At 41.6% G+C, this 26,694-nt stretch overlaps 1 protein-coding gene across 1 annotated transcript in view; it reads left to right on the top strand.

Annotated features, from left to right (window-relative positions):
- The window catches only part of LOC123862939 (collagen alpha-4(VI) chain-like), a 90,313-nt gene extending 64,788 nt beyond the window's left edge, over positions 1–25,525 (top strand). The window contains exons 30-39 of the mRNA XM_045902151.2: positions 372–434; positions 1,628–1,663; positions 2,639–2,675; positions 5,528–5,539; positions 5,628–6,121; positions 14,391–14,481; positions 15,791–16,474; positions 17,532–17,628; positions 18,111–18,340; positions 24,876–25,525. Of these exons, the coding sequence (XP_045758107.2) occupies positions 372–434; positions 1,628–1,663; positions 2,639–2,675; positions 5,528–5,539; positions 5,628–6,121; positions 14,391–14,481; positions 15,791–16,474; positions 17,532–17,628; positions 18,111–18,340; positions 24,876–24,934 (1,803 nt within the window). The 3' untranslated portion in view covers positions 24,935–25,525. The remainder of the gene's footprint in view (positions 1–371; positions 435–1,627; positions 1,664–2,638; positions 2,676–5,527; positions 5,540–5,627; positions 6,122–14,390; positions 14,482–15,790; positions 16,475–17,531; positions 17,629–18,110; positions 18,341–24,875) is intronic.
- Positions 25,526–26,694: the final 1,169 nt, after the last annotated feature.

Here is a 26,694-nt window from a genome sequence, read left to right as displayed (position 1 = left end):
AATTTTCCTTTCTCTTGATGTCAGGCTCTCAATGTATATTTCCTATTCTTTTAACTATATGACCTGGAGTCTAAACTGAGTATTGATCATCCTTTAAGGCTGGGTTTAGAAGTGCGTGTCTGTGTGTATGTCCACATGTTGGCTGGGCTTAAGTCTGTAGGGGGCAATTTAGATGGCTCCCAAAGGAGACTGCCTCCCTTTCTACCATTGGTGTCTCACTCCATTGATACAGTTCATAAACTAAATGGTCCATAGCAGACTCATTGGATCTTAGAAATAATGACAACTTAGTATCTCAAACTGGGTCTGATGGTTTTAATTGAGTTGTATTCAAGAGGAGAAGCTTATTCCTTTGGTTTGGCTATTTTTAGGGTAATGCTGGCTTTCCTGGACTTATTGGAACTCCAGGTGACCAAGGCCCTCCAGGACCAGTGGTAACATGGACTCGTCTTTCTTTTATTTTCAACCTTTGTGTAAAAGTGAATAAGGGATTTGCTAAGAGCCATCCGAATGAAGAAATGAACATTTGGGAGGCACTAGAAGATCTGTATAGGGAATGAGCCAAATTTGCTTTTGAGGACATTAGCTTCAAGTCCTTACACAGTATATTTATTCAATGTATATTGTTTACTTGAACATGGGGAAGATATTAGAGCGGCTGGAGATTTATAAACCTGTCTAAATACATAATACATAAAATTCACTGGAGACTGAGTTTATCAATGTAAACAAGATGAGCAACAAGATTTATGCAAACACTAGAAGGAAATCCTAACAAAATGTGACATTTATATAATCTGAACTAAATTGACAATGTTGCAAGTCCACACATATTTTTAAAATTCCCTGGGAGGTCATGAAGGTATGAATGGTATGAAGGGAAAGACTTTGGGGCTATTGTCATTTTGCACCACCCCTTGTCCTATGAGGCTAGGCTGTCCTTTCATGAGAGATGGTACAGTGAGTGAGCCAGGGGCTGAACCCGGTGGTTTCACTGCATTTAGGGTTTACCGTAGAGGAGCCACAAAGTCATAGAATCAAAAATTTGAAGTAGAATGACGCACATCCCCATTTTACAGATGAGAAAACAAAGGCTGAGAAGATTATAGTGACCTGCCTGAAGTGACAAATCGCTACCTTGTAGAATCTAAATAAAAACAAAGATCTCTAGACTCCCAGAGTACCTCAGTCAGGCCTATCTGTTCTGAAGGGTTCCAGGGATGACTTGTTTAGCACTAGAGCAGAGTTAGGATGGTGGTGGGTAGCCTGAGGAGGAGGGATAGGGAATGGCTGGGGTCTACTTTAGAACTGTATGGTCCTGAGATCTTGAAAGGCCTTTTCCTGAATTGGATCCTAAACTGTGGCTTGTTCTCAAGATGACCTGATCTTCTAAGAGTCTTTATGTAGCATATTCCTGGATATCCTAGACTCTGAGGTCTGAGACACACCTCCTAGCCACTCCAACTTTCTTCCTTAAGGGGTCAGCCAGAATTCCAGGGCCAGGAGTGTAGGGGAAGAAGGGGGTCTATGTACTATGATATCTTTCTGAGGATGTTTTGCCAACTCCAGAGAATAATGTATTGGACCTCAGAATCTTACATTTTAGACTCATTTCTATTCTTCCCAGGGCATCAAGGGGCTCAAAGGCTTGGCAGATATGATGGTAGGTGAACATTTTAATTCTAAACCTATTCTTTTTAGCACATGAGGCTTTCCACTTTCATAAGGTAGAAATCTGTAAGGATTCTTTTGTTTCTCCTCTTATAAATTCTTTTAGTACCTTAAGTTTATAGATTTTCCTCTGAAATGTTATAATCACATCAATGAAAAGAGCAGAATAATATTTTAAGTCATGGAGGCAATCTGGATGTTTTTGAGTACTACTACCGGTTGACATGAAGAGAAAGACTTTGAGGCTACAACTTCTACACAATATGCCTTTTTGTAAAGTTCAGAAGTTGCTTATAAAGTATTTATAAGCCAACATATGGTAGAGTCTATCTTCATGTGTCATGACACACCTGAAAACAATCTGAAAAGTTATGATGGTTTTTCATCTCACAAGCACAGAAATACTACTGCGGAGGGAAGGAAGTGGGGACAAGTGAGAACCAAGAAGTAATAGAGTCAAGGGATAAACAGAACACCGAGGAAGAGATCAAAGGAACAAAGCAGAATTCTAAAGGGGTGTGAAGGGTCCATGTCTTGGCAGTCATTCTAAAGAAAAATTCCAGGAATTGCTGACACAGAGATCCAGGATTTGAAGACATTTCTTTGCCTTTTATGCCAAGATTTCTGGATTGAAACTTCCTCAAAGTCAAATTTGATTCCATTGCTTTGTGAGGCAGATAAAAAAATAAGAAAGAGTTCCCCTTATTTACCTATCTCTAATAATATGAGCACTCTATGGTATATAAAATATATTTTAAATATTTTTAAATATCCACTGTATCTAGAAATATAACTTATGGATCATTTCATCTGCTGTAACAATTTTTGTGTTTTCTATTGTAGCTTAAAAAGCTTCAGAAAGAAACTGATAATACCCAGATGACATTTCTAAGTCATGAGAGTGAGATTGAATATGCTTCAAATTAAATACTTTTTCCTTTTCCCTCTTTCTCCATCTTTCTAACAGCCTTGTGAAATCATTGCTATCATACAAGAGAACTGCCGTAAGTTGTTTGGGAAAGGCTCAAATGGGAGCCAGTGGTGTGAAGTGGGGATGAATCATGGTCATGAACTGGGGACATAAATCACCTGTGGATTTGACTGAGGTTTGGGAGGTACCATTGTCTATCATGAAAGGTTCTTTTTTTAAAAAAAATTTTATTTATTCGTTTGAGAGAGAGAGAGAGAGAGTGCGTGCGCGCGCGCACGAGTGGGGGAGGAGCAAGAGAGAGGGAGAAGCAGACTCCCTGCTGAGCTGGAGTCTGACACTGGGCTCCATCCCAGGACCCTGAGATCATAACCTGAGCCGAAGGCAGATGCTTAACCAACTGAACCACCCAGGGGCCCCATCATGAAAGGCTCTTATAAATTAATATATTTGGCTCAATCTCCTTTCGGGTAAGTAATCTTCGCCAATGTGGTCTCAGAAATGAAGTGGCTGAAAGGCATGCTGTCTCAACAGCGAAGAGAAATTCCATTATCATGTGGAATGAAAGGCAATGCCAATTGCATACCTGCATGTCTGCATCTTGGTGCTTCTTATTACAAAACAAATAAAGAAAAGCTTTGTTATTTTTATCCCATCCATTTAAACAAGAGGGATCACCAGGGAGCCTTCAATAAGAAATATGTCCTTTTTTATTTGCATTTATGTTTTAAAAATGGAATTACAAATCATCAGATCTTAATATTTGGTCACATCCCCAGACTGGAATTTACTTAGTGTCTTCAGTGTATTCCTGGATATTTGCATATGTACATTTCTCCACTCACTAGCAATAGGGAGGGAACAGTGATTTGGCAGAGTGCTTAATTTGGGTGCTTGGGTTCTCTCCACAGACACCGAGCCCTGCTTATTCAAACTCCATCTTCTGTCCATTCCCATTCAGTTTCTGTTCAAGAAGATTCTGAAGTCCTTTTTCTAGAAATCACAAAAAATAATACCATAGTTTTGTCCACAAAGGAAGAATGTCAGAGTTGACCATATCAAAAGTTAAAACCCCTTTATATTGAAGAGCACTGTGAAGTCGAAAGTAAAGAGAAAAGTGGGGAACAAAATATACACAATATAAGCAATGGACCCAAGCCAAGGACCTAATTTTGTGAATTCTGTCATGTCGAAATATATACAATTGCTCCCACTCAATCATTTTTATCCACAAGCACAGATATTTCATATTTGTTGAACCTAATGTAAAAAAAACTCATAGATTGAAAATGGACAAAACACACGAATGGAAGCTTCAGAGAAGAAAAAATACAAATGACCAATAAACCTGTAAAAATGTTTGACCTCACAGGAAGCCAAAGAATACAAACAAAAATGAGATACTCTTTTTGTCTCTCAAATTGGAAATATTTTTAAAATGAGAAAAAATTTTCTATCTAAATTTGGGAAATGTATAAAATGCATATTGCTGGTGGGAGTGTCAGTTGGTACAACCTTTCCGAAGAGCAATTGGACCCTGCATATCAAAAGCCATAATTATAGAGATTTATAGAGGACCACAATTGGACTGAGATGCACAGATACATGTACAAGCATGCTCATCACAAAGGGATGTTGGTGGGAGTATCATGAGACATCTATGGTGGACTAGGTGATACTGCTCTAAATTTATTGATGAAAAGAATACATTGTGTAAGACTGATGAATCACAGACCTATATCTCTGAAACAAATAATACATTATATGCTAAAAAAAAAAAAAAGAAGATAGTAGGAAGGGAAAAATGAAGGGGGGGGAGTCAGAGGGGGAGACGAACCATGAGAGATGATGGACTCTGAGAAACAAACTGAGGGTTCTAGAGGGGAGGAGGGTGGAGGATGTGTTAGCCTGGTGATGGGTATTAAAGAGGGCACGTTCTGCATGGAGACTGGGTGTTACGCACAAACAATGAATCATGGAACACTACATCAAAAACTAATGATGTATGGTGATTAACATAACATAATAAAATAAAATTAAAAAAAGAATACATGTTTATCATATGCTAAGTAAAAAAAAGATTCAGAATAAGACATATACTAAGGTCCAAGTTTTTATAAAATAAAATAACAAATTAAATTTATACAAATACATACATAGACATTATGAATTAAGGATAATTTTAATTTTTTGTTTTCTGATATTTTCCATAAAAATATATTACATGTGCACACACACTTATACATAATATATAGTATATGATATATATTGTATATTATATATAGTTTTAGATGTGTGTGTATATGTATATGTGTGTGTGTATATATATGTATAGTTTCAGAATAGCTCAGTGAATTAGTTAAGTTTAAGTTCAATACAGCATGACCTCAGTGCTCAATAGCAATGACACAAAGGTATTTCTCAGATCAAAGCCAGGAAGTGGCCAGTCTGGGGTTGATATGGAGCTCCACAGTATTCAGGGACATGAGCTCTTTATTCTTTTTTGCTCTGCCATTGTCGGGAGGGTGTTTTGTTTCCCAAATCACCTCAAGGTCCAAGATGTTGGCCAAGGTCCAGCTATCAGGAAAAGAAAGGGAAAGGGGATGGATATCTTTTTGGAGTCGTTTCAACCATTTCTCTTATTCTATTGTTCAGAATGTAATAGGATAGCTCCGCCACTGGGAAATGGAGTCTTTTTTTCCAGGCAGCCATATGCCCAGAGACTGAGGATCTACTACTATAGAAAAAAGGGAAAATGGATTGGGGAGCAAATCGAGGTCTTTGCCAAACTCAGGCAGGAGTCAGAGAAGGTCACTGCTTGAATTTCTCAGAGGAGATGGTTTTTCAATATTGAAGCACTCACCTGGAAACTGGACAACTATAAACTAGCAATGTCTTGTTTTTTCTCCAAAACAATTTCCCTTCCAGCTTGTTCAACAGGTAAGTAATATATCTTCTTGTTCACTCAAATGTCACCTGTTCAGAGGCATTACGGAAAATCTTAAATCTGCGTGTCCATTGTGTTAAGGTATTTCCAAATGCCCAGCGTTCCCTAGCGAAGTGGTCTTTGCCTTGGACATGTCCAATGACGTCTCCCAGTCGGATTTTGAGAGGATGAGAAACATTCTATTATCTCTGTTGATGAGGATGGAAATAAGTGAGAGTAACTGCCCAACGGGCGCCAGAGTGGCCGTCGTTTCGTACAACGCCAAAACAGACTACCTGATTCGCTTCTCAGACCACAAGGGGAAGCCCGCGCTCCTGCAGGCGGTCAGGACAATCGCGCTGCAAGGCTCCTCTGGCAGCAGGAACCTTGGGGAGGCCATGAGGTTTGTCGCAAGACATGTATTCAAACGTGTGCGCTCAGGCCTTCTCGCGAGGAAAGTGGCTGTGTTCTTCCAGGCGGGCTGGGCTCACGATACGGATGCCTTCAGCACTGCCACTCTGGAGCTCAGTGCCCTGGACATCACCTCTGCGATCATCACCTTCACAGAGGAGCACAACCTCCCGGATGTCCTGCTGGTAAGCGGGGGAGCCCCTGGGAGGCAGGCGCTTAGTACCTGCTTCCTACCCTTCCATCAAGGACCGCATTGATGTGTATGCAGGGGCCGCGGTGGGGCGGGGGTGGGGGGGTGGGCGGGATCCTCGTTAGGGACTCTGCTACTAGTGTTAACTACTAGTACCAACTGGCCACTCTTGAGCGCTTCTTCTGTGCAGCGTGCCTCACAAACATTCACTTATTTAATATCCCCAAGACTCTATGAGGTGGGTATTACTGTATACCTCCATTTCAGGGATAAGAAAACTGAGGCTTAGAGAGGTTAAGTATACCATCAAAAGTCAAATATGTGGTTAGTAGCAGATTGATATTATCTGCCTTTAGAGCCTATGCTTCCCCACTATGCTAAATTGTATCAGGAGAGTCTGTAGAATGTAACTCTCCTTTCCTTTCCTTTCCTTTCCTTTCCTTTCCTTTCCTTTCCTTTCCTTTCCTTTCCTTTCCTCTCTCTTCTTTCCTTTCCTCTCCTCTCCTCTCCTCTCCTTTCCTCTCCTTTCCTGTCTCTCTTTCTCTCTTCTTTCTTTTTCTTTCTTTCCCTTCCTTCCTTCCTTCCTTCCTTCCTTCCTTCCTTCCTTCCTTCCTTTCTTTCTCTCTCTCTCTCTCTCTCTCTCTCTTTCTTTCTTTCTTTCTTTCTTTTCTTTCTTGGGGTATAAAACACATACCCATATAACAAAGTGGGCAAAGTGCTTTAATTTAAAATGTACAGCTGGATGGATTTTTATAAATGTTTAAACCCTTGTGACCAAGACATCATTCAAGATCTGGAACCCTTTCAACATCCTGTAAGTTTTGCTCATGTTTCCCCAAACCACACACTCCACAGAGTCATTGCTCTTCTGGCTTCTGTTGCAGTCAAATAAGCAGTTTGGCTTGTTCTGAACCTTCATTTCAATTGAATTCTATAGCATATATAGTACTCTTTCATATCTGGCTTCTTCCACTCAACATGATGTCTGTTCTCCTTGTTTATCTATGTTGTGCATGTGGGGAACTTGTTCTTTTTTACTGCTGTTCTGAACTACGCTAAGTGGGTATATACCACAATTTATTTACCTATTCTCCAGACTTGACTTTTCTAACTGAAACCCATGTAACACATTCTCATGGAATATATGGGATGATCTATCAAAATAAATAGTGGTTCTCTATTTAAGAGACTCCAGGATGCTTATGAATGTCAGACTGAACCATGTGACATTGCCAATATTCAACTGTGTTGGACCAGCAAAAGTGGAAATGTCATATGGTTCAACCTAATAGCTAATCAATTTAGCTGCACTAGACCATTTAATTTTCTCTTAAGGAGAAATGGTAGGCGACAGACACTGTTACCACAGCTGTGAATATGCCTCTAAGAATCAATAGGTAAAATTATGATAGCTTGCAAACCTTTGGACTAAATGCCTTGGGTTTTGAGAAACAAAGTTAAAATGCAGAGCGTTGAGTTCCTTGTTTGCTGTTACACCTCTCTTGTCCAGTAGGCTGTGTGGACAGAGACGGGCTAGCAAGAGGGCAGCTGTCAATAACTTCCTGAATGGATGCATAAAGGCAGGGTACAACCAAATAACAGTTAAAATTAGAGAGTGGCTCTTCCATCAACAATGAGGTGCCTTTGGAAAAGTCTCTTCATCTTTCCGAGTCTCATTTGGCTCAGCTCTAAAATGGAAAGGGGGTCACAAGTGAATGTTATCGAGCTCCCTCCCTGGTGTGATGATCTATTTTCAGAAAGGCATCTCCCTAACATTTGGAGAGTGATCCTTGGGGTACAGTTACATTCCTCAAATGCCCATCAGTGCGGCTTTCTGAGAGGATCCTGGGCAGACTGTTGGGATCTGCTGTAGGGTTACTATTTGGTCAGGATGTCCTTGGCCTCTTAGTTGCTTTGGGTTCCAGGTAAAAGGGTATAATTGTATGTGAAAAGAATCTACCAGCTTCAGAATACTTGGACCTCAGCTCTGTCACTTCTGTCTGCTCTCCTTTCTGTTTCTTGGACATATTCTTGCCCCGGGATGCTGGAAACCAATTCTGTTTCCTAAATGTAACAATGTAGAAGTGTTACATTGTTGCTTGCCAGTTCACATATAACGGGTGACCTCGTTTTGTTGACACCGGCAAGGAGAGAAACTCCCTTCTCAGGGCCTGTCAGAAAAAGCCTCATTTCTTCATAACTGGGCATATTGCAGCCCTTAACCTCCCCCCTACTCTGTGTGTCAGCCTTAGGGGGATCCTATTAGGAGAGTAGGAATATCCTATCATTTGTCTTTGGAATTATCTGCCTGAGGAATCTCTTTGACGTTCTGTGAGGTTTTTGTCTTTCACCTCTATGTTATTTTATTTCACAGAACAACACCCACATGCTTCTTCTGGAAAAATGATGGTTGTTCAATTTGAAATGATTATATAAACAGATGCCCGAACTTCTCAGTCCATTTAAACGTTTTCGGAGGCCGTGGGGGCATATTGAAAAGATTTTTTAAGCCACCCATGAGTCATCTTAGCCCTAAAAAAAAAAAAAATCAGTTTTGCAGCATTGGACTATTGTGCCTAGATCCAATTGCCTGTGTGTATCTCAAAATATTTGCCCCATTTTTTAAAGTTAAAAAGCAGAGGATTGCAGGGAAAAGGCAATTTGAGTGCCAGGTTTCAAATTTCATTTTTCTTTATCAAAAGTCTAGTACATGTTCCCTTGAAACAGTACCCAGGAAAATAGCTCACATTTATTGACTCAGACACTGTGCTAAGATCTTTCCACTTATTGATTCATTTAATCCTTATAACAACCCAGTGAGATAACTATTATGGGCCCATTTCTCAGACGATGAAACTGAGACACATAGAAGTTAAATAACTTGCTCAAGGTCTGGAATTCTCATCAGCAATGAGATTTTGAGTTCAAAACTCAAGAGCAGGAAGAGAGTTTAGAAGTTCTAAATTCTCCCCATGTATTAATTCATTTTATCTTTATAATACTGTGAGATAAATCTCTGAACTAGCCCTATTTTTATTTCTGTGTATTAAAAAAGAAGAATCCAAAGAATGGAGTGCTGGCTATCATGGAGACAAGAAAAATCAGCTTTAGAGGATAGAAACATTAAGAGGAAGGTAAAAAAAAAAATGGGGGAGGTAATTTTAAATTTTGGTGTAATTTCAGGATTCAGAAAAGTTATGGAAGGACTTTTTTTAAAGAAAGTGTTGGGTTGCCTAGAGAGGCTCTTTCAGAGGCCGTGGATAACCTGCTGCTGAGGCCTTGTGGGTTGCTGTTTTCCATTAGATTGTTACTGCTCTAAGGCCAGGGTCAGCAACCAAGGGAAGGAATGAGGCAATGAGACTTCACACTCTGTTTCTGTCCCATGTGTTATCTGGATGTGTTCTTGACACTGGGGCCTCAATTAGTCACCTATAAAATGGGGATAAACTCACAGATTTGTTGTAAGAGTTCTAAAAGGTAGTGCCTACCTTGACATCGAACTGACACTTTCTTTGTGTATACTCAGTGGATAGCCATTATTATTACCATCTCTTCAAGGACCTGAAGAGTGCCTCTTCACCCAGTAACTCTTTATTAAATTAGACAGCTTCTGTTTAGTAAGCACCTATGAAGTTCCAACCACCATGCTACGTGGTTTTCATGCCTTGTCACCTTAACCCATCACTATTCAAAATGTGGTCCTGGGACCAGCAGCATGAGCATTACCCAGGTCCATGAAAAATGCCAAATCTCAGACTCTACCACCAACCACATAATTAGGCTCTGCATTTTTTAAAAAGATTTTTAAAAATTTATTTTTTAGAGAGAGAATGCGCTCGAGCAGGAGGAGGGGCAGAGGGAAAGGGAGAGAGAGACTCTCAAGCACACACCATGCTGAGAGTGGGCTGGAGCCTGATGGGGACACCATCCCAGGCTCTGCATTTTTAACAAGATCCCTAGATGGTTTGCATGAGTGTTAAAGTTTGAGGAGTGTTGGTCTAATTCTCATAACTATCCCATAAGTTAATAATGATAATCTACATTTCCCAGATGAGGTAAGGGAAGGTCAGAGGTAAAGCAACTTGTTTTAAACTGCATAGTCCTGGAATTTGCACTCCAATCTGTCAGGTTTCCAAGTTCCACTATGCCACCTGCCACCTCAATCCGATGCCAACCCCTAACGTTAGCTGGGAAGTCCAGGAGGAGGCCGCTGTTTCACGGCAGTCTTGGTGAGATGGGACCATGCCAACTGCAAGGAGTCAGGGCTGGACTCAAGCTCCTGGGGTCAGTCACAGGTTGCATGACTATTCTCTCTGTCTGCCTCCTTCCCCATTTTGCCCATTTTCCCTTGTTCCCCAAGTCCTCGCCTCAACTGGAAGCCAGATGGTTTCTGTTTCCCTCCTTAGGGTCCAGTTAGCTCTCCCTCTGTCCAAGGCAAATCCTCCTCCCTGGCACTCGCTTTCTTCCCTTCTATTCCCATCCAAGCCAAGAGCCTCCTCCAGCTCAGTCCCAGGAATGAACATTGTCCCATGACCTTGGCAGCTTTAGACAGCAGCTGAAACATTGGATTGAACCCTGTGGGTCTTTCCAGCTCAGGGCTCATGGGGACTTCTTTAAAAATTGGGGGCTGGGGTTTGAGGGTTGTCTGAATCCTTTGAAAATATATCTTTCTGTCTATGAAACAAAAGAGGACGTGAATGCAAATCCATGTGCCATGTCTTCTCCCCTCCATACACTCTTGTCTTTAGTATATAACTAGTCCCAACAGACCACAGCTGGACATTCAGGAATGAAGTTGGTTGAGAGAATCGCCAAAGGCGTTGATTCAAACTGTCATAAAGCTTTGCGCTTCGAGCAGATCACTTAGTCTGTGTTTAAGGTACTCTGTTTTTGAAATTTCCTTCTCTGGTGCTGATGGGAGTTTGCACTAAGACTCAACAAGCCAATTTTCTCCTCTCCTCATACTGATTCCCTCCCACACTGTCTCTCTGCTTGAGCTTTCCCAGGAATCAATGACTAGGACCGTGCTGGCAAGTCCAAATTCAAAGTAATTAGAGGTTCATTAATGACAACTAAGTATGGATGAATCTATACTGAGTCATAGTCCCCTATGGACTTTCATTGTGTTTTTGTGTACTTGTTCCCACAATTTTATTTTTGCCAGAACAGTACAAATTTTAAGCGTGATCACAAAATTATTCTTCCTAAGAAAAGTTTTTTTTAATTTAATTTTATTATGTTATGTTAGTCACCATACATTACAGCATTAGTTTTTGATGTAGTGTTCCATGATTCACTGTTTGCATAGAACACCCAGTGCTCCATTCAGTACATGCCCTCTTTAATACCCATCACCAGGCTAACCCATCCCTCCACCCACCTCCCCTCTAAAACCCTCAGTTTGTTTCTCAGAGTCCATAGTCTCTCATGGTTCCCTAAGAAAAGTTTTTTAAAAAATGTAAGTTTTGTAACTATTCCAATTCAGTTGAATTTGGTAATTTCCCAGTAAGCAGACAACAGATGGAAGAGTTACATCCTCTGAGTTGCTCGGAGTAGAAAAGGTAACACAGTGTCCTGAACATGAGGCAAATACAGAAGATTAGAACTGAGGACCAGGCGGTGTTGAAACAAGAAGAAAACTTGTGGCATCCATTCAGACCCTCAACTCTATTGTTGAGGAATCTGAGGCACCAGAGCCTTGTCCAAGGTCACGCAGCCAACCATGGCAGATCAGGGACCAGGACCTGGGATCCTGACACCAAATCTGTTACTGCTGCATTGGACTCTTCCCATGGACCAAACTTGTGGGGGGATGTTTAAATTTCTTTGACGTCTTTCATACTACCTTAAAAATTCACACAAACTCTGCATTTTATAGCACACTTCACCTAGGTTTCCTGTGATTTAAAAATAATATACACGAACTTAGTGGTTCCCCACAACTCTTGGAATAAAATGGATGCTCCTAGGGTTATCTCAGTCTTCCCATAGCTCCTGGAACACTGCCATGGATCCTGATTTCAGCAGCTTTTCAAGTTGCCTCATGTGATTTCCAGTAAAGCTACTAATGTGCCTCTACTGTTCTAATCCCTGGTGATTAATTAAGTCCATTTGGCTTGGTCGGTACTCAGATCTGATGACCATGTGGAATAGTTCTGAATGTTGAATTTTGGCAACTCTGCCTTTTTCTTCAAGTGGAGTCTCCTCCATCTGGCAGGGGGTTCCAGGGTTTCAGATGTGCTGTGTAGCTGCACACTGGAGGTGGGCTTTCTCTAATCTCTGGGGAGCGGGAACACTAAGGAGAATTCTGTAGACAACCTCTGTCTACCCCTGGGCCTTTGTACATGCTGTTCCTCCACACTGTAATTCTTTCACCTGCTTCTTTGCTATGTAAGTATCCTACTCATTCTTCCCAAAGTGCCAGATGTCACTGTCTTCATCAGGCTCCCTCTATTGCCGTCACTTCAAATGAACCTCCTCTTCCTGTGTCCCTAAAACATATTATTGGACCTCTTTCTTTTTTGAAAGTTGTTTGTCTCTCATTCCTGCTAGGTTTTAAGCTCTTTGAAGATGTGACTGTCATTTTTGTATCTCTGCAGGGCTTGTTAAGACTTCTATTTAGTAGCTGTTTAATCAGTCTTGGTTGATTTGAATTGAGTCAGGAAAAAGCATAACCAGGTGAGGAACAAGAAAGGATTCATTTTGCCTTTCTTCTCAAGTCTTGGGAAAGTACCCATGTTGTTTTTGTGTTACATTAGCAAGAATAAAAGTTCAGCTCTTTATATTTCTTTCTCCACATGGGTTTTTCTTTCATGTAAGCTCACTCTGAGAGCTAAAATTGAGGATATGCTGCAGTCCCAAGCAGAAAGACTGAAGAGCTCTGTCAGGAGGACATGTTATGGAAAATTCTTTTCCAAAGTAACCTTTGCCTATCTTCTCTCCCTGAGGGCTAGCATGACAGCTTCATGTCCCTAGCACTTTGATTCTAGAGGAGGGTCCAGAACCTACTTGGTCCTGGCCACAGGGATGAAGGGGGAGGAGCGGCGGGGCCCTATCCTTCATGTTTTGACAGAGAGCAGACAATGTGATGGACAGGACTAATCTTAGATATTCACCTCATATCTGGAGAGAAATAGTCTGACAGCATTCCGAATTTCATCGTGAGGTGGAAGTCCTGCAAATAATCTCCATTTGCCAGGGAAGGTTAACTGTGGAAGCATTCATGTCCAAGTCTCAATGGCTTAACATAATAAAGTATTCTTTCTGGCATCTGTCACAAGTGAATGTGGATCCTTGGATATGGGTGTGGAGGGGAGGAATGTTTTGCTCTGTGCAGCCGTTTCAGGACCTGGGATCCTATCAATGGCCCCATCATACCGAAGGGCCTCTAAACCTTTTTCTGAGTCCTCTACATTTGGCTGGCAGATGTGCACACACAGAGTATCATGCATGTGCCAGAAATGGCATCCATCCACCCACATGGCATTGGCTAGACCCTACTTGTTGTCCCAATTAACTACAAGGGACGGTGGGAAATGTCTGGTTGTGGCCCTAGGAAGAAGAGGGAATGGGTTTATTGATTAACTAGTTGTCACATGAACTTGTTGGATTTATTGTTGTTATTATTGTTTGCTTTTTAAGCTTTGATATCAGTTATTACATTAATCATAATTGGAAAGGTTGAAGGAAGGAGATAAATAGATTTGCCATCCCTACAAAGCCTTCCCTGAGTCTTCCTCACTCTTGCCTTCTGACTCTGGTATGTACCAGCCCTGAACACCAGGAATATGCTAGAGAGGCCTCCCCTGTGGTATCTACCTCATTCCATTCTAATGGTGTATGACCTGTATGACCATCTCCTTGAAGGGTCTGCCTGTTCGTGTTTATAACTCCCACCACACTGCATCTTGCATACTGTGGACAATCACTGAACATATATGGAATTTATAAATGATTGTATCTTCAACTCCCTGACCTCATTCTAACACAGCACAACACTGGCTGAGTTTTACACACATCGGGAGTCTGAAGACCCACGTGTCCCCACAGCAACGATAATCTAACATCCAGGTTAGAACTAGAGAACTAAATGACAATAAATAACTGTAATAGGTAATACCAAATTATTTATCGGTATATAATTACATATATTCTCTAAAACTATCATATGAATGTCTTTCTCATCTGAATTGGAAAAAGCATGAAAAACATGACTTGAAATTTAATTCCACTACTGATAAACTTTGCGTATATGTTTGGATTAGACGGATGGAACCAACAGATTTCACCTGTTTGTCTGGGAGACCGAGAGTCAGCAGGACGTGGAGCACATGGTCCACTGCACTCTCTGCTATGGTAAGCCCAGACAGCGTTTCTGATCAGATTGATGTCTTTACAACAGGATGAATTCACCAGTGGCCACAGGCCAGATCTGCCCTGCAGATGTGTATTTACTTGAATATGTGCAGAGTCTTTGAACCTGGGAATTCTTATCAAGTCCGGATTTCCAGTTTTTCTTAGGAATCGTCTTGAGAATCACAGACACTGTATTCCTTTGTGGCCACAGTCAGCCCAAACTGAGCTGTGCCTGACCTCTTTTGATATGAGTGCCCCACAGTCCCTTCCATCCCTATTGTCTTACCCCTGGTCCGCTCTGCTTATTTACCTGTCCTGCCAGTCTCCTGTAGATGGCTGGGCTTGTGTTCCTTACTTAGTGGCCCCTTAGTGTGCAAGGCAGACCCCTGAACTAAGAGTCCAGAATCCTGGGTTCTCAGCCTGGAACTGCCATTGACCACCAGTGGGATATTGGCAAGTCATGCAATGTCTCTGTATCTCTGGCTTCCATCACTATACCTGCACTCATATTAATCTGTGCCAGAGAGAACTTCATGCTGAAGCCCATGCATGCCCAAGTGTGTAGAGCTCTCATCCACACCCATGGCACCCGGGGCCAGAGTGAGTCCTTTAGGTGAAATTGAAAGGGGATTTAATCATTCCCTCTAGTCGATCCACACTTACACTTAACACTGCCATGAGAGATTTGGCCCTGAGAACTTGGTCAAGTCAAATACAGTGGCAGCCGTTTGTAGAGTATGTTACAGTTGATGAGCTGCTTTCATACCCATCAAATCATTTGACACCTGGTCTCTCTGGGTTTTGGTCCCTTCTGTAGAAGCATAAGCCTAGCTGGTATTTATTGAGCTTGAGCTCTTACTACACACTGGGCATTGTTCTGAGCACTTACATATATTAACTCATTTTTTATTTAAACCTCACAAACAACCTCATAAGGTACATACTGTTATTATCATCATTATCTCCATCTGACAGATGAGGAAACAGGCATGGGGAAGGCTGAATAATTTGCCCAAGGTCACATGCCCAATACGAGAGCCAGGACTGAACCAGGCAGGTGTCTGTGAACCTAGAGATTAGAAAGCCGTGGCCTAGTGGTTAAAAACATTACACGTAGGATTAGATTGTCTGAATTCATTTTTCTGAAAAATGGGCATGATTACTTACATTGCCCATCAGCTTACCTTGTTAGCACAATGCAGGTAGTGCTCAGCAGCGTCTATTCTTACCGAGAGTCTGGAAATGTGTTTGCATGGAAAGGAAAGGGATGCGTGGTAACCCCAACCTCTCCTGGCACTTCCTCCCCCAGACAAGTGCAGACCAGACCCAGAGTGTGAGCGGAGCGCGCCAGGACCCCTGGCAGGGGACATGGACGTGGTATTTGTGGTGGACAGCTCCTATGGCGTTGGTGCTGATGTGTACCGCACTGCCCTGAGTCTAGTGGATGCCATGCTCGACGACCTGGAGGTGGCCGTGCAGCCTAGCGTGTCCCTCCATGGGGCGCGTGCTGCCCTGGTGATGTACACAACTCCAGGCTTCTGGCCCGGTGCAGGGCGCCCCCCTGTGCTGGAGGGCTTCCACCTGACCTCCTATGGCCAAAAGATACAGATGCGGAGGTACCTCCGTGAGGCTTCTGGCCGCCCTCTGCAGGGAGCTCCCGCCCTGGGACACGCCCTGGAGTGGACTCTGGAGAAGGTGCTCCTGGCAGCCCCTCTGCCCAGGCAGGTGCGGGTCCTCTTTGCCATCGTGGCCAGTGAGACCAGCAGCTGGGACCAGGAGAAGCTAAGGACTCTGTCCCTGGAGGCCAAGTGCAAGGGCATCACTCTGTTTGTGCTGGCCTTGGGCCCAGGTGTGGGTACCCATGAGCTGGCTGAGCTGGAGGGTGTGGCCAGCCTCCCCACCGAGCAGCACCTGCTACGTCTGGAGGGAATCTCAGGCCAGGAAGTAGCCTATGCCCAGGGATTCACGAGGGCCTTCCTGAACCTTCTAAAAAGTAAGCACTGGGGATGCCCTGGGTGAGGTGGGGAGAGGAACTTACTAGAGCTTGGTATTTGGGCAAGTAGGTACCCGCTGTACCTTCACACTTGCTGAGTGTGTCCTCTGGGGAGTCTCCAGAAAGCACCTTCATCCAATTTGCTAAAAACCATGAGCTATCATTGCCCTGACACTATGCCAAACCTAGCGCTGGTTTCTTATCTGGAACCTCTCGTTTGGTGGCTGGGAGGCCTCAGGTTTCTTCTACTTAACCTCTTGATTTTGTCCTTTACCAAAATGAGAATTACAGTCTCTTCCTTATTTGTGAAGCCTACATTCAAATATACGTGTGGACGGACCTTGAAAGCACCAGCGTTGAACAAATATAAGGAATAGTTATTGTCATTCCTATATCCAGGAATATGGATTACAGAATCCAGTGGCATATAACAGTGCTTCTTAAATTTTAACGTGCACATGTACCTTTCAGGGATCTTGTTAAAATGTGCATTCTGATTCCTTATCTTTGTAGGAGGTGGAGGAGAGCATTCTAATAGATGGCTGGTGGCTTAGTGACTCTGAGAAGCAGGCTGAGGGAATCACTTTTCTAGTCCATTTCAATTTCATTTTACTTAACTTTTAAATATTTTATTGTGTTAGGTTTAATTTTTTGTTTTGGTATACTCTTATGTTCTGATTTTATTTTATATAATTTATGTGATAGGATGAATTTCACGTTTTTATTTTGCTTGGTTTTTATTTTATTTTCTTTGCTTTTATTTTGGTGTTTGTTTTATGCCTTACTTGAATTTATATATATATTTTTTCATTTCATGTCAGTGGATTTTTTTGGTCTTTATGTTTTGAGTTTATTTTTATTTTTTTTGTTTTTTATTTTGTTTTATTGTGTATTTTATTTTATTTTATGCTTTGACTTTTTGTTTTTTAAATTTTATGTCTTTATGGATAGTATTTTGTTTTTATGCTTTATTTTATTGTATGTTTATTTTATTTTTAAGTTTTACATTACTTTATGTGTGCTTTGACTTGATTTAATTTTTTAATTTTATTTTTAGGTGGAATAAACCAGTACCCATCCCCCGAGCTCATTGGAAAATGTGGGGGCCCGAACCGAGGGGACACTCTGCTGCAGCCATTTAGGCTTGTCAGGAGGTAGGTTGAAGGCGGAGCTGAGGTTGCCCCTCAGCTCTGTCCCCTGCAGAAGACTCTCTCCCTAAAGAAAGGTCACAGGTGACGCCAAGTCCTTGACCTGACCCAAACCACTGGGGCTAGGATGCTCCTCTGTTTGAGGGTTTTTTGGGTTTTTTTAATGTTAAGAGTAATATAGGGCCAATATAACAAATTTAAAGGGCACATCAGTATATAAAAGCAAAGAAATAACAATTTCTCATTCTACTACATCCTCCGAAGCCTTTAATCCCATGTCCCAGAGGCAAAATTAATAACGCCAACCGTATTATTCTGATCTGTGTGCAAGCATCTCTGCAAACCTAAGAAACTAGACAATTTGACACCAAAGTCACCCGGAAATGCTCAAACCTGGTTTTTTGAGCCCACCTGTATCAGTTGGGGACTGAACCTCCCAGTTTTTGTGGTTCAGTTTTGCAATTTGAGACGGAATTGTTTCTACACAGGTTGCCCAAGCTCCAATTTGGCCAATCTGGCTTTGCGGGTGATCTGGAAGCACTTGGAGGGACAGACATTTTGCTAGAGGAGAATAGAAAAGCCACAGTGAAATCTGTAACTTGGCAAGAAGCACTTGAAAATTATGAAAAGAATGGACATGGTGCTGAAGGAAATGGACAAGAAAGGCCTGCAAGACGAAAACAAACTGGAAAAGAAAGAAATTCAGGCACTGCCTATGGTAAAAACCAAACTATTTCTTGCTCCTTAGGTTGTCTTCATTAAAAAAAAAAAAAAAAAAAAATCCCTGTGCACTGTGTTAGCATGCAAATTTTGGCTTTTTAGTCACTTTCAGATGCAGAAAGTCATGTACGTAACTAAAGACATTAATTTAAGAAAACATACGAAGGCTGACTTAGGTCTGACTATAAAACTAGAACTGAACAGCAGTTATTTCAGGGAGTATTATTATGGAGACAAACCCCGTGAAGGGTTTACTTCATTGCCCAGAAGCAATGATCTATTGCAGAAGTGGCGAACAGAACATACTCCTGACCTTGAAGGAAAGTAGAAGGTTCCTTCATCCCTGTATGAGTGGCTACATATTCACTGACCAAGTTTAAGTAACATTTTGGATCCATCTAAAACAAGCGTAGCATCGATTTTGATTACGGCAGGTGGTAATGCAAATGCCATGTTACCTCTTACATGGAATGAGCAAATTAAGCAAAACAGTAAACATATCTTTTCCATAGCTGAAAGAGGTTTCTCGTGAGTGGTGGGGGTCAGTCCTGCTTAGATTAAATGAGAGATAATTGCCCAGAAGTTTTGAATGTGACTAGATGGTTCTCCAGGGGCTCAGTTTTCTGATCTGTGAAGTGGGGATTATGTGAATACCTACCTCATAGGATTATGTTAAGAATAAAACCGGATAATTTGTGTGTTTGCCACATAGAAGGATACAGTACAAGTTAGCAGTTAAGATGTCAATGATATGTCCTACCTCTTAGATTCCAAAGCAAACAAATACATGTCCAAAGGGAAATAACAAAACCAGACGGACCCAGGAATTGGTTCTCCTGGCATGGGCAGCTAAACATTACGCATAGAACACCTGATCTTGCTAGTTCTTGTTTTTTCTACTGTGTACTATCCTCAGGTAGTCTTACCAAGGCAGTGATTTTCAGTCTTGGCTGTAAATTAGAATCGCCTGAGAATCTAAACATTCTCAATGCTTAGACCTCACCGCAGACCCATTCAGTCAGAATCTCTGTGTGTGGAACTTACCCAGGGAGTCCACTGCACAACCAAGTGTGAGAACTACTCTTCTAAGGCACCCTTGCCTACAAATTCAAGGTGAAGGAGATGGAGGAGAGATTACTGGTTATCTCATCCGGTCCTATTCACAGCCAAACACTGAGGCCGGAAGCTCCCCGCAGTGTCCTACAGTGGGTAACTTGGCTCTGGCCAGTTCCCCTCCCGTGGCATTCCAAGGGCACTCTAAACCTTTGCCACCTCCTCAAGCTCCTTCCCCCATGTCTCTTTCTCTAGCAGATGCCCTTATTTTATTTTATTATTTTATTTTATTTTTTGTTTTCAAAAGAAATAAAGGTAGCCACGTGCAACCTCCTGCGACCTCCTAGATGGCTGGTTGCACGCCCTTGCCTCCAGCCCTCGGCTCAGGGAAAAGAGCCAGCCCTTGTCTTCAAGTGTGTTGCGAACTGTCAAAAAAGACCAAAGGGCTCTTTCAGACCTGACTTGAGCTCCTTGGGACTTTCCCCACTACCTTCCTCTCCAAACCCCCTCCTCTCTGGGCTTCAGAAACAGCATTCTTACCTTGATCTTCCACTTCTGACCAGTTCATTCTTGTGGACTCCTCTTTCCAGGTCCATCCTTACAGAGGGATCTGGGCTTTATGGAATCTGATGTTGATACAATGCCTACATATAAGCCTTTCTTTAAGAAAAAGAAAACAAAGATATTAAAATTAAGGACAAAGTGAGTATTTCTTTAGAAGAGGCTTATGCAAGTGAGGGGTGCAGAAGCTTAGGCTTCATTAATTTCAGAGCAAACCCGCCATGCTTTTCCCCAGGGCCCATGGTCAGCCCCCCTGAATGCTCTGTGCACACCCTGGAGGCAGCTTTCCGGCCAGGACTTCGGCTCTAACCCCTTGGATTGATGACTCCAAATCCATATCTTCTACCTTCACTCTGTTGAACTGCAGACCAATGTATCCTCCAATCTACCCTCCAGATTGCGTGATGGTACATCCCCTCAGTCATCTCAAACAAACTCAGTTACATGAGCTCCACTCATCTTTACCATTCAAACCTTCTCCTCCTCTATTCCTTTACTGGAATGCACCACCATCGGCCCAAGAATGGAAAGGCAAAACCCAAACATCACGCTGGTCATTCTCCTCTCCTCGCCTCCCCCCTCCAGCTGGTGGCCAGATCTTGGTGTGACTTCCTTCTCAGCATCCCTTTCCCACATCTTTTTTCCAGCACCTTGGCTTTCACTTCAAGGGTAACTGCGGAGCTCTCTGTTTGATCTCATCTCTTCCAATTTGTCCCATTCCCAATTCCTGTCTGAGCACCAAATTATTTTTTTCTAGCTTGCCTGCACATGTGGCCATGTCATTTCTCTTCTTCTATAGTTCCCCATCGTTTAGAAGATAGTGTCCCCGTGCCTGGGTAAGGCACACAGGCCTCTGCAATCGGACCCCGGCCATGGTCTTCTGGGGCCTCACTGACCACCACTCTCCTGCAGGTGCCTTTTGCCCTATTTGCCCCTCATGCCCCGTTATTTATTCCCTGTCGCCATGGAGGTGCTCACCTTCACCTGACTGCCTCCTCTCCATGGTATCCACCTGGACTACCTCTACTCACCTTTCACTATTCAAGTTTCACCTCTACTTAGAGTCCATTCTGGCTCCAGGGAGTGTTAAATTTTCATGGCCTCCTTTGTGCCCCTCTATCTTCAGCCACATTCTGCCATAACACTGGCAATCTTTTATTGTACTTGTGATGAATTAAGTGACTGTCCTTTCTTTTCACAGAACCAGGCTGATCTTGGTATATTTTCAATTCTAGTGTTCTCTCCAAAGCACACAGATCTATTTTTTTGTTTTTGTTTTTCCTCCAGGACTACACTATAGGACATATATGCCAGGAGACAGACCCATTCCTATCCAACACTCATCTTTCCTTTATTCCTGGATTTCATGGACCTGTTTGAGTAACACTGCTGTAGGATCTTTCTAAGAGGGCAAAAGTTAATATTCATAGTAAAAATAATGGAAATGTGAAATTGGAAGCTAGCAATAATTGCTTGGGTGAACATTTATTGGTCCCCAATGCCATATCCTACTGATAAAATAAAACTGAAGAGTCAGAGGCTCCCTGAGTGTTAGATTATAAAGAATACCTCAGAGATAAAGCATCAGGATTTACTGACCTATAGTTGCACTGACCACTCACTAGCCACATTGGCTATTTAAATAATTTTTTTTAACTTTATTTTATTATGTTAGTCACCATACAATACATCATTAGTTTTTGATGTAGTGATCCATGATTCATTGTTTTCATATAACGCCCAATGCTCCATGCAGTACGTGCCCTCCTTAATACCCATCACCAGGCTAACCCATCCCCCCACCCCCTCCCCTCTAAAACCCTCAGTTTGTTTCTCAGAGTCTATAGTCTCTCATGGTTCATCTCTCCCTCCAACTTTCCCCCTTCATTTTTCCCTTCCTTCCCCTAATGTCCTCCATGCTATTCCTTATGTTCCACAAATAAGTGAAACCGTATGATAATTGACTTTCTCTGCTTGACTTATTTCACTTAGCATAATCTCCTCCAGTCCCATCCATGTTGATGTAAAAGTTGGGAAGTTGGGTATTCATCCTTTCTGATGGCTCAGTAATATTCCATTGTATATATGGACCACACCTTCTTTATCCATTCATCTGTTGAAGGGCATTTCAGCTCTTTTCACAGTTTGGTTATTGCGGACATTGCTGCTATGAACATTGTGATGCATATGGCCCTTCTTTTCACTACATCTGTGTCTTTGGGGTAAATACCCAGGAGTGCCATTGCTGGGTCATAGGGTAGCTCTATTTTTAATTTTTTGAGGCACCTCCACACTGTTTTCCAAAGTGGCTGTACCAACTTGCATTCCTACCAAAAGTGTAAGAGGGTCCCTTTTCTCCATAACCTCTCCAACATTTGTTATTTCTTGCCTTGTCAATTTTTGCCATTCTAACTGGTGTAAGGTGGTATCTCAATGTGGTTTTGATTTGAATTTCCCTGATGGCTAATAAAACAAACCCCAAAAAATCAGTTCTTTAGTTGCAATAGCCACATTTCAAATGCTTAGTAGACACTGGGCATTTCTTTTTTATTTATTTTTTTAAAGACTTTTAAAAAAATTTAAATTCAATTTAACATATAGTGTATTAATAGTTTCAGAGGTAGAATTTAGTGATTCATCAGTTGCATATAACACCCAGTGCTCATTCCATCAAGTGCCCTTCTTAATGCCCATCGCCTAATTATCCCATCCCCTCACCTAACTCCCCTCCAGCAACCCTCAGTTTGTTTCCTATAGTTAAGAGTCTTTTATGGTTTTTCTCCCTCTCTGTTTCATCTTATTTTTCCTTCCCTTCCCCTATGTTCATCTGTTTTGTTTCTTAAATTCCACATATGAGTAGAATCATATAATATTTGTCTTTCTCTGACTGACTTATTTTGCTTAGCATAATACCCTCTAGTTCCATCCACATTGTTGTGAATTGCAAGATTTCATTCTTTTTGATGGCTGAGTAATATTCTATTATATATATTATATATAATTACATTATATATACATATATTATGCATATAATATATGTAATGCATATGTATATATTATTCCATTATATATATTCATATATATTATACATATCATATATGTATTCCACATCTTCCTTATCTATTCATTTATCAATGTACATCTGGGCTCTTTCCAAAATTTGGCTATTGTGGACATTGCTGCTATAAACATTGGGGTGCATCTGCCCCTTTGAATCACTCTGTATCCTTTAGCTAAATACCTAATAGTGCAAATTCTGGATCATAGGGTAGCTCTATTTTTAACTTTTTGAGGAACCTCCATACTGTTTTCCAGAGTGGCTACACCAGCTTGCATTCCCACCAACAGTGCAAGAGGGTTCCCCTTTCTCCACATCCTCACCAACACCTGTTGTTTCCGGTTTTGTTAATTTTAGCCACTCTGACTGGTGTGAAGTGACATCTTATTGTAGTTTTGATTTCCATTGCCCTGATGATGAGTGATGTTGAGCATCTTTTCATGTGTCTGTTGGTCATCTATATGTCTTCCTTGGAGAAATGTCTATTCATGTGTTCTGTCCATTTCTTAACTGGATTATTTATTTTTGGGGTGTTGAGTTTGATAAGTTTTTTGTAGATTTTGGATACTAACCATTTATTGGATATGTCATTTGCAAACAAATATCTTCTCCCATTCTGTAGGTTGCCATTTAGTTTTGTTGATTGTTTCCTTCGCTGGGCAGAAGGTTTTTTTATTTTGATGAAGTCCCAATAATTTATTTCTGCTTTGTGAATGATCTATTTAAACAAGTCCTTGGCTGTCTGTTTAAATTAGTTTGTAATGGTAGAGGGTGTCAGCTGATTGCTGAGCCCCAAATCTATTTATTGAATCTACAGAATACAGCCAAAAATTCACATTTGGAGTACTTTCCTACTGACTCTGACAAGTTTTTGAGAAGCATTTGCTTTGGTTTCTTCTCCTGGACAATTTCCATGACCAACTGTTTACCTCACCATGGGTGTATCTCATTCCCTTGGGCCCAGCACATCTGGCCACTCCTTCAAGAAAACTGGTCTGTGCTGATTATACCAATGGGAGGTGTCTTCCAAGGAACAGACAATGAATTTTAGCCTCTCACTTTTTGAAGACATTATCGTCTTTATTTGGTCATGCTTAGAAGGCCCAGGGGAAAACTATCTGGAGGATGCCATTATTCTATGCTGCATGGCTGCCAACCTAAGACAAGCCTATTTTTCTGTAATATCAAGTGTACCCAAGGAAATCTGTTCTCCCTGGAAGGCAGAAGTTACATACACAGGGAAATTAACGTCTGATTTAAAATTCAGGGCATCTCAGATCTTGCTCTGTTGTAACTTGTTAATTATAAATACTATTTTTCATTTTTCAGGAACAACATGTTTTTCTTATAATAGATAAATCTTAACTTCTTGGGCAAGTGTCAGGGTATAGTACCTATTAAATAAGCTGGATATTTTGCTAGGTCCCTAGAAGGCTGGATGGGTTTGGGATTAAGCAAGGGATTGATATGGTTTGAAAAAAGAGGGAAATGGGCATAATAGGCAAGTGAGGAGTTCTTGGTATCAGAAAGCTTCATTCATGCATTCATTCACTCATTTGCACATTATCTAGTGTATCTTCCATACGGTGGGTACTGTGCAAAATAATAGCGGTACTTGCATTGCACTTTTCATGTATGTTCTGTGCCATCTTATGACAAATTTGTGACGTGGGTTTTTTCATTGCTTTTATGGTTGAAGAAATTGGGGCTCAGAGAGGATAAGTTCAGGATAAGCTCAGGCTCACACAGCCAGTTGGTGGTGAGTTGGGATTCATTCCCAACCTGTGTTTCCAAACCATCATTCCTTTGCTATCATGCTCATGCAGGAAATTCATCTCTCCCTGCCTTTGTTTTGCTGCAGGTCCTTGTTCCATGGATCCAATGGCAGGAAAGTGCCAGGATTACACCCTGAAATGGTAATACAACAAGGAGAAGCAGACCTGCCAACAGTTCTGGTATGGCAGCTGTGGGGGCAACACTAACCGGTTCGAAACCAAGGAAGAGTGTGAGGCGCGGTGTGTCCCAACACCCCTGTAGGGCAGAACCTCATTATGGCTTCTTCTGTTTTCATAGCCGAAGAAAACGATTTTACCTTTCCTGAGACAGTGCCATGCAGCTCATCAGTTATGTAGCTCATAGGTCGGATTCCTAACCCCTGAATTTTTTCCTACCAGCGAGGACTTGGGCCAGGTGATTTGTGACTTGAGAAGGACTGCATTCTAGTAGCTAAAAGAGTAACTGAAACTTTCCTGCAAGTTTGTAAAGGACTTACAACTGAATGAAAAATAAACTTAACTTGACCTATAACATTACTTAAAATTGTTTTCGGCTCTGTAGCAAAAGAAAACTCAGTGTAAGCAGTGATTAGAACCTAATTTGAAAATGCGTTGAAACTTGAATTCTTGTGTATCCCTAGAGAAGGTGGAAGTGTTAGTCAAAGTGGGGGGTCTGGAAATTTTTAATGTGATATTTAATCCTTGCCACTCAGCGTAAAAATAAAGGTATTTTGGTTAAACCACTTGATGTGAAACTGTGTGTGATACCTGTTTACTGCATTATATTCTGTATTATATTTTGTGACATAGCAGTTGATGGAGAGGAAGCAGTGAGTTTGCCATGGGACCGATCCTTTGTCATCAATTACAATGACTCTTGTTCTTTGAAACTTGGTGACTCAACAATTAAACCTGATGTCATCAATGCACATATGAAATGAAGGGTCTAGGTTCACCCTGGATGAAGAATTTTTCCATAAAGATAGGGAGGAAATTATGGTTTTTGTGAGATCTTCCTCTGGCTTCATGGCTCTATTCCGTTTCTTCAAGGACTCTAACTTGGGCCCAGCCTCAGGGCAGAAGTGGGCACTGCATGGACTTCTAGAGCTCTGGATATTGAGGGTCCCTGGTGTGGGGCCTCAGGGGGATCATGTATTAATCAGCTTGGCCTCCATAGCAAAATACCACAGGCTGGGTGGCTTAAACATCAGAAACTTATTTCTCACAATTCTGGAAGTCTAAGATAGACTGGAAGTCTAAGATCAAGGTGTGGCCAATTTGGTTCCTGGTGATAGCTTCCTTCCTGGGTTGAAGAAAGCTGCCTTCTCGCTCTGTCCTCAAATAGCCTTTCCTCTATGGAGAGAGAGAAGGAGGGAGGAAGGAAGGGAGAGATAGAGAAAGAGAGAAGAGGAGAGAAAGAGAGGGAGGAAGGGTTTTCTAGTGTCTCTTCTTTACAAGGACACTAATTCCATAGGATTAGGACCCTACCCTTATGACCTCATTTAACCTTAAGTACCTCCTAAAGGCTGTATCTCCAAATACAGTCACACTGGGGATTAGGGCTTCAGCATATGAATTTTGGGATGACACAGACATTCAGTGCATAATGGATCACAAGCAGCTGGTGGTTGCCTCTAGGGACCCAGAGTGGCGCTTGCTCTCTGGCAATTCCTGGTTCAATAACAAAAGCTGTCATTTCTAGAATCCTATTTGTTCCTCCTTTCAGCCCAGTGACAAAGGAGATGGGATGGGAACCAGCTTTATATAAAATAATCATAGAAACATTAAAATTTTTATTTAATTTTTGTAGCAATTCTTTTTATCTGATCACAAAAGGGTAACTATGTGTTCATGGTAACAAATTTGTAAAACAGAAATGCACATGGAAGAAATAAAGATCACTTA

Source organism: Mirounga angustirostris, unplaced genomic scaffold (genome assembly GCF_029215605.1).
Source record: "Mirounga angustirostris isolate CCGP_5_RB_7025 unplaced genomic scaffold, mMirAng1.0.hap1 SCAF_1, whole genome shotgun sequence".
Classification (NCBI taxonomy): Eukaryota; Metazoa; Chordata; class Mammalia; order Carnivora; family Phocidae; genus Mirounga; species Mirounga angustirostris.
Note: the sequence above shows the minus strand (reverse complement) of the source record. Positions and strands in the feature narration are given on the sequence as shown.